Source organism: Merops nubicus, unplaced genomic scaffold (assembly GCF_000691845.1).
Source record: "Merops nubicus isolate BGI_N331 unplaced genomic scaffold, ASM69184v1 scaffold16547, whole genome shotgun sequence".
Classification (NCBI taxonomy): Eukaryota; Metazoa; Chordata; class Aves; order Coraciiformes; family Meropidae; genus Merops; species Merops nubicus.
In genome coordinates this window covers 1-7,390 of record NW_008619714.1, presented here as the reverse complement: position 1 = coordinate 7,390, position 7,390 = coordinate 1, and the positions used below count along the sequence as shown (strand labels likewise).

Genomic DNA, 7,390 nt, shown 5'->3' with positions numbered 1-7,390 from the left:
GGGGCTTGCGTGAACCTGTGCGCGGCTGCCGTGCCCTCTGCGGCCCCTCGACGCCCTGGTTACCCGCGGGGCTCGGCCTCTGGTGAAAATCACCACAGAGGGGCAGCGGCTCTAGCATCGCCTCGCCCTTCATGGTGCACGGCTGAAAGGACTGGTGGCATCTCAGAGGGGAGGGCCTGAACACCCTCCTCTCTGCTAGATGGGCAAGGAGGGTCTCTTGTCCAGCAAGAGCAGCTTAGGCTGAGCTGAGATCCACAGGTCCTCTTCATCCTTCTTCTTCTTCTTTTTCTTCTTGTTCCGCTCAGCCTGCAGCTGCCCATTGCTGCTGGGGCCACCTTTCTTCCTTCTTTCTCTCCTCCGGCTGCAGAAGCAGCAGTGGCAGCAGATGAAAATGAACGCAATGAGGACGACAAAGGGCAGAGCCATCAGCACGGCCAGGCACACGGTGTTGAAGATGCCTTCCTCATGCTTGGTACGGATGAGCTCCAAGATGGAATTAAAGAAAGAGCTGATCTTCTGCTCCATGTCAGCTCCTGGGCAGGCTGCCTATGCTGCTCACTCTGCTCCTAGAGATAAATTCAGCTCCTGAAGGCAGCTAGTGGGCTCCCCAAGTGTCCTCGGACAGTGTCTGCAGAGACAGGAACCACATGGATCAGATGCCTGCTCCATCAGCAATTTCTTTTCCATGGAGCTATTAGCACAGATAAAGCCTCAGCATGGTGAGAGGTCTGCTGCCTTGGAGGGGTCTGGGGTCATGGGGACCATGGCATACTTCCAGCCATGTCCTTTTGCGTGTCCCTATCCGAGAAAGACAGACTCCCAACCTCTCCTGGGGTTCATTCTCAGCAGCGGGGATGGACGAGGAGTGTTTTGGGTGTCCCTGCTTGCCTTGGCATCTGGCCACATACAAATCCTACCCCTTTGGATATATATCTCAGTCCTTGCTTGGCAGCCACAGCATGGAGCTCTTGTGAGGCCTTTGTAGGGCTTATTTCTTAGCAGGGAAAATAATGTTTGCAGGAAGAGCTTTTCTGTCTAGGAAAGGACTTAGACTCACAGAATGGTTTGTATTGGAAAGGACCTTGGGCCAGTGTTTCATCACCCACAGTGTAAAAAATTTCTTCCTTCTGTCTAGTCTATACCTCCCCTCTTTCAGTTGAAAAGCATTACCCCTTGTCCTGTCTCAACAGGCCCTGCTAAAGAGACTGTCCCTATCTGTCTCACAGGCCCCTTCATGTACTGAAAGGCTGCAATAAGGTCCCCCCAAAACCTTCTCTTCTCCAGGCTGAACAACCCCAGCTCTCTCAGCCTGGCCTTACAGCAGAAGTGTTCCAGCCCTTGGATCATTTTTGTGGTCTCCTCTGGCCCTACTCCAACAGGTCCAGGTCCTTCTTGTGCTGAGGATTCCAGAGCTGGACACAGCACTGCAGGTGGGGTCTCCTGCAAGGGACCACTGGGGAGAGTGGTACTCCTACCATTGGAGCCAGGAGTCAACTTGTCACAGGTCTCTCCTTACCCTGACCCAGCCTGGGATGGGCCGTCTGGTTTGGACAGACTATTTCTTTTGGCCCATGGCCCATTGCCCTGCGTCTGGGCAGCGCAGAGGTGAGGTCTGTCTGTCCCAAGCACAGCACTGGGGTCTGGTCCTGCTCCTCCAGCCCCCAGGGCACTGCCAGCAGGTTTGGGGTGGGGGCTGTGGTTAAACCACCTGGATTTTTGATGGGCACTATAGCCAGTGGGACTCACAGGAGGTGATCAGGAGGGTGGGCCCCAGGAATCCGCACCCTTCGCTTGGGGCTGGCTGCAAAGGCAGCAGGGAGGACAAGGGTTGGCTGGGGATGGAGAAGCTGCCGCTGTGCCTCACCTGGGAATTGCTCCAAGGGTTTGGGTAGGGCTGAGGAGCATTTCTGCGGCCTGACGTAAGGTTTTCCTCTCCCTCAGGGAGGGAGAGGTGCTGCTGAGTATCTGGGCTCCCAGGGAGCTCTCCTCAGAGGCAGGGACCTGCTACCTCTGCTCACCACTTTCCTCCTCTCCTGGGGCTAGGCAAAGCTCCCCTGGGTTTTGGGTAGGGTGGGGGGCTTTGTGCCTTGAGTTTGCAGTTCTGCTTCAACACAGGAGTCACTAACTTATGGGTTGTACAGATGAAGAGCTGGCAAGGGCAATATCAGACTCTAATACCACATTTCACCTCACTCAGCATATTACATCGATGCCTTTGCCAGCCTGTGGGATTCAAACCTGGCAGCCTCTTGAGGGAAATGCCAAAATACCCATGCACACAGGAGAGGAAACTGAGGCATAGTTTCCAACTGTGAGGCACAGCCAACACTTCCACCGAACAAAAACTTGAGAGGTACAGCCTGAACTCCAAAGGTGTCCTGGAGGGGTTGCTCCACTTGTCCCCTGTGCCCACCAACTCCTGGGCTCTCCCTTTGGCAGCTCTCTAGGGAGGAACGGGAAGGGGACCCAGGCTGATCTCAGATAAAGCCTCCTTGTCTATAGTGCTACGGTTCCTTGGTTTGGATCACCTTTATTGCTGTGGTGGCACCTGCTCAGGGATGCTCTCTTGTCCTGAGCGTTTTGGGCTGCTCCAGTTCACCCAGCTGCCACCACCGCGCATCCTCCCACCTTCCTTTGCAATTACACCCAAACTCCTGATGGACAGCAAAGCGACCAGTCTCCCCTGAAAATGAAACCGCCAGTCCCACCCTACCCTAACCATGTCCCTCATGCTGCTGCTGAGGTAGGAGCTGATGAGCAGTTCCCAAAAAAGGCAGCTCCCAAGGGAAAACCTGCCTTCGGAAACACTGTCCTGGGACCTACAAAGCTGTATGGGGTCTTGTTTCACCAGCCACCAGCCACTGCTGGCTTTGGGACCTTACTGCCAGGCCCCCAAGAGCTGAATCCTTCAGCATAGGTGCTGAGCTCTCAATCTGGGACTTCACAAGTGTTTATCCTCTCTGCCCCTCACAGAAACAGACTGACTGCTGCAAATGTATTGTTTTGACCCGCACAATAGCGTAGCTGAGCTGGCCCCAGCTAGCTGGGGGGTTCCCTTTTGAATAGAGGTATGGGAAATGTAATGAAAAATCAGTGTATGAATTTCTGTGCATCCCTTTCTGAAAAAAACTCTCATTTGAGATTTAGCAAATGAAACACAGCCTGTGGGCTTTGGCTTAAATGAAGATGTTTGTAGCTAATGTTTTATTGCTTGATTTTTATCCAGTCTGCTGCATCTTCCAGTTTCTGCTTTCTAGAAGGAGAATTTAAAAAAATACAGTGGGTTTTTTGGAGGTAGACAAGCACGATGGTGTGGATCACAGAATCACAGAACAGTTTATGGTTTGGAAGGGATGGTTTGGAAGGGACCTTTCAAGGTCATTGAGCCCAACCTCTCTGCAGTGAGCAGGGACATCTGTAACTAGGGCAGGTTGTCAGAGCTCTATCCAGCCTCACCTGGAATGTTTCCAGGGACAGGGTATTTACCACCTCTGGGCAACTGGGGCCAGGGTTTCACCACCCTTACTACAAAAAATTTCTCTCTTCTTTTTAGTCTAAATCCCCCCCTCTTTCAGTTTAAAACCATCACCCCTTGTCCTGTTGCAACAGGCCTTGGTAAAAACACTGTCCCCATCTTTCTTACAGGCCCCCTTCAAGTACTGAAAGGCTGCAATAAGGTTTCCCTGGAGCTTTCTCTTCTGCAGGCTGAACCACTCCAACTCTCTCAGCCTGTCCTCACACAACAGCGGTTCCTGAATACTGTAGTGGCCTCCCCTGGCCCCTCTCCAACAGGTCCCTGCCTCTCCTGTGCCGGGGACTCCAGAGCTGGACCCAGCACTGCATGGGGGTCTCACCAGAGCAGAGGAGCAGAATCCCCTCTCTAGACCTGCTGGCTATGCTGCTGGTGATGCAGTCTGGGTGTGCACCCATGCGTAAGGCATGGTGCTGTGAGAGGCAGAAGAGCCTTTTCCACCCCACCTCTGCTGTCAAGCCTCTTCCCAGCCCTGGGAAACCACCTGCTCCCTGAATTGCCTCACTCCCCTGCCCAGCAGAGGACAGCGATATCACCATCATCCCAACCTGAGATGTCTTGAGCTACCAGCAAGGGCCTGGAGACCAAAATCCCATCCATCCTCTTCCTACTCCCTGCCTGGAGTAGTCTTCCTGCTCACTGCCAGTGAGTGTTACAGATCTGCTTTTGCTTGCAGGAGAGATAAGCTCAGGCTGTCGGGGTGCTGCCCACAGGCATGACAAGCAAAGGGAGGAAGTGGTGAGACTCACTGCTTAAAAATTCTCCCTGTCCCAACCTTCATCCTCACCGAGGCCTTTTTTTAAGCCAGCTGTAGTAAAGGTTAAACTACAACACAAATAAACAGAGCAGCTGTTCCTCAGCTTGAATCATCTGTCTGATGCAGGTTTGCCATTTATCCATAAATATCCTGACAGCTCATTATCCAGGCAGGAACACTGGATGCCTATGATACACTTCACTCCAAAAAAGAAGTAAAAAAAAAATAAAAATAATAAAAAAAAAAACAAAACCCAAGCCCAAAACAACAACCGCCTTAATTTCAGACAAAACAGGATGTACAATTTTATTCCTGTGCTGAGCTGCTTTATATTTATTGCCTCTCAACTTCTAAGGAGGGAAGGAGGGCTGGAACTTCCTTTTAAACTTGTAATTAATTGTTTGCGGAGAAAAAAAAAAAAAAAGAGAAAAGTTAAAAGCAGAACCCTTTGAAAAGTTTCCACTTTAAACTGGGACTGAATGCGCTGCAGAAGCCTTCACTGCTTGTTCCTGGGAAGTGCCCAGCCCTGGGCAGGCCCAGTGTAGCAGGGATGTGCCCGAGCGTCCCTTGCAAGGGGAAGGCAGAGATACCTGCCACCAACCACCCTGAGCACACAGCCCCAAAATCCCGGGGCCACCTCCCAGCATGGCTACATGGCCATGCAGCTGGTTTTCAAATGCCTTTTCTGCTCAGTGCGTGCATCGCCTTTTGTTTTGTAGATGAAGGGATGTCTGTGCACTGTATAAAGGGGTTCTTCAGTTTAATATAAAAAAATAAATAAAAGGGGAAGGGAAAGTAGAAAAACTGGTGCTTTTTGAGCCATTAACTCCAAGGGCAGAAGGGTTACCCAAGGCCACCCATCACCAGCCGAAAGCCCATGTGCACAGCAAGGAGCTGTGCTGAGGGAAAATCCAGCCTGCTGCTCAATTTGGTGCCACAGCAACATCTCCCCTTAGAGTGGGGATGGACGGGGAGACGTGCCAGCGACCACTGTGGGTGTGAACCCAGTGTTTGTGGAGCTGCTCCTGGGACATCGGCTGGCCTTTTGGGCCAAGGTACAGGACCAAAAAATAGGGCCAGGAAGGCACTAGAAGGCAGGGCAGTGTTTTAGGGAGGGCTGCTAAACGCCCTGCTAAATGAGCTCTTTGTTCTTCTGTACCAGTGCTGGCAGCAAGTCAGGGGAAAGCTGACATGGTAACTCGCTCGGAAATCCTGCGGCCAGGGATGGACGGCAGTTCTGCGGGGCTTGTGTAAGTTTTAATTGAAGTTGGGCGTCTAATGTGAGGTTCTTTAATCCACATTGGCTCTGAAGGAGCCGGTGTTTTCAAGGGTGGGGAGCATCTGCCACTCCTCTGGAGTTACGGGCGGCTGTGGATGGAAAATGAGCTCCTTTTGAGAGCCAGCTTGGGATGGCATCGCAAGCCATCAGCCTGCACAGCTTGCCTGGCTCAGCTGGAGGGGTGAAGGCTGCCAGCCTGAGCATGGAGAAATCAAAACAGAGGGGTTGCCTTGGCAATGCTGGCTTGCCCACATCCTGTGCACTGCAGAGCAACCACAGCGGCTGGGGATGGAGGCAGAGTTTGCAAAGCAGTTGCAGTTCACTGGAAGCAGGGGGCAAAGGGCTGGAAGCTGCTATGCAGGGTCACCATGGCAGAGGGGAGAGAGCTGGGGATGTTTTAGGACATGATTTTGCAAGTTAAGGCCTGTAGGCTCAGCTCTCACCAGGCTCATACATCTGTGTGAAGTTCCCAACCTACTCCTCTCAGCTGATACACAGCTTGGCTCAGGCGGGAGCAGGGCCACCTGAAGCTGCTTCTTGCATCCATTTTGAGAGCAGAGGAAGCTCTCAACAACAAAGGACAACCCACCTACAGCCTATGGCCTGTGGGGTTTGGCCCCCAGTACTTCTAGGTTATTTGAACACCCTCACACTTGACATCCAGCTGCAGCTCAGGATGTCCAGAGGTGACATGAAAGTGTCTGACCTGCAGCCACCCCCATTTCCTTAACACAGATATCTGAGACCTCACTTCACACAGTTGATGCTACGTGGTGCAAAGCAGGAACCACAACACTGAACTCAGTGATTTCCTGCTGTTACTGGCTTTATGCCAGCTTTGTACCCACCTTCCACTAGCTGTGATAACTACGGGTCAAGCAAGGAGAAGGTAACTTCTCTGTCAGAGCCTGCGAGCTCAGCGAAACACGCCACAGAGACACAGCTATGCATGCACTCGAGTGACAACGATTTTCCCACTTGCACCTGCAGACTTAAAGGAAAACTGGATGAAACCCAACACTGAGTGTGAGCAGTTTCCTTAGCTGGGATTGCACGTTACTGTTTTGGAAATGGTGAATAATAAGAGTTTTGCCGCCGGTCTCCTAGAACTCTCAGCAGGCTCCAGAGACCTTCCTCAAATGTTAAAAAACAAACACCAAAAGCCACCAACCAGCAAACAAAACCAACTGAAACTTCATCTTATTCCCACCGCCGTCAAACCTTGCAGACAGAAGTGGCATGTAGATGCTTTCATCCCCTGAAGGGAGCGATTTGGAAAACTACTGATACGAATGTTGGATAACAGGGTTAAAGTGAAACTATTTTGCAAGCTGCTGCCTGGAGCCCGCTCTGCGATCGTCATCTGCACACGTGGGGCTGCCATCGGCCCCGGGATCGGGGCAACTCATGGCCAAAAGACCACTTTTGCCTTCGGAAAGGCACTGCTGTCCTCCCTGACAGCGCCAGGAGCTCCCCTGAACAGGTCGGTCCCCTCTAAACCGCGGCAGAGGCACCGCTGCCTCCCGGGCTCACAGGCAGCCCCCACCCGCGGCCCTCCCCCGGGTGGGTCACTGACAGTTTTGGTCCCTGGGGTGGATCACGGACGTTTCTGGTTACGGCAGGTTCAAGCGGCCGCAGATCCACCTGGGTCAGCCCTGCAGCTCTTCAGGGGACAAGTTAGAGCAAAACTTGTTGCCGCAGCCTTACACTCTAGCTTTCGGCCCTTGAAACCCCATGGCTGGGCAGGCCAGGCCACCTTCTGACAGCTGTCCCCCTCTTTCTGCACCGCCATCTCAAGTGCCACTGTCCCCAGCCGGGGACA

General features: G+C 52.7%; 1 protein-coding gene across 1 annotated transcript; it reads right to left on the bottom strand.

Moving 5' to 3' along the window:
* Positions 1-195: 195 nt before the first annotated feature.
* Positions 196-525, bottom strand: KIAA0040 (KIAA0040 ortholog). The gene has a single exon (XM_008943900.1). It carries the CDS (start codon positions 523-525, stop codon positions 196-198), a length of 330 nt encoding a protein of 109 aa, XP_008942148.1.
* Positions 526-7,390: the final 6,865 nt, after the last annotated feature.

Coding starts and splice junctions, on each gene's coding strand:
- KIAA0040 (XM_008943900.1), bottom strand. CDS start 525: ATGGAGCAGAAGATCAGCTCTTTCTTTAATTCCATCTTGGAGCTCATC.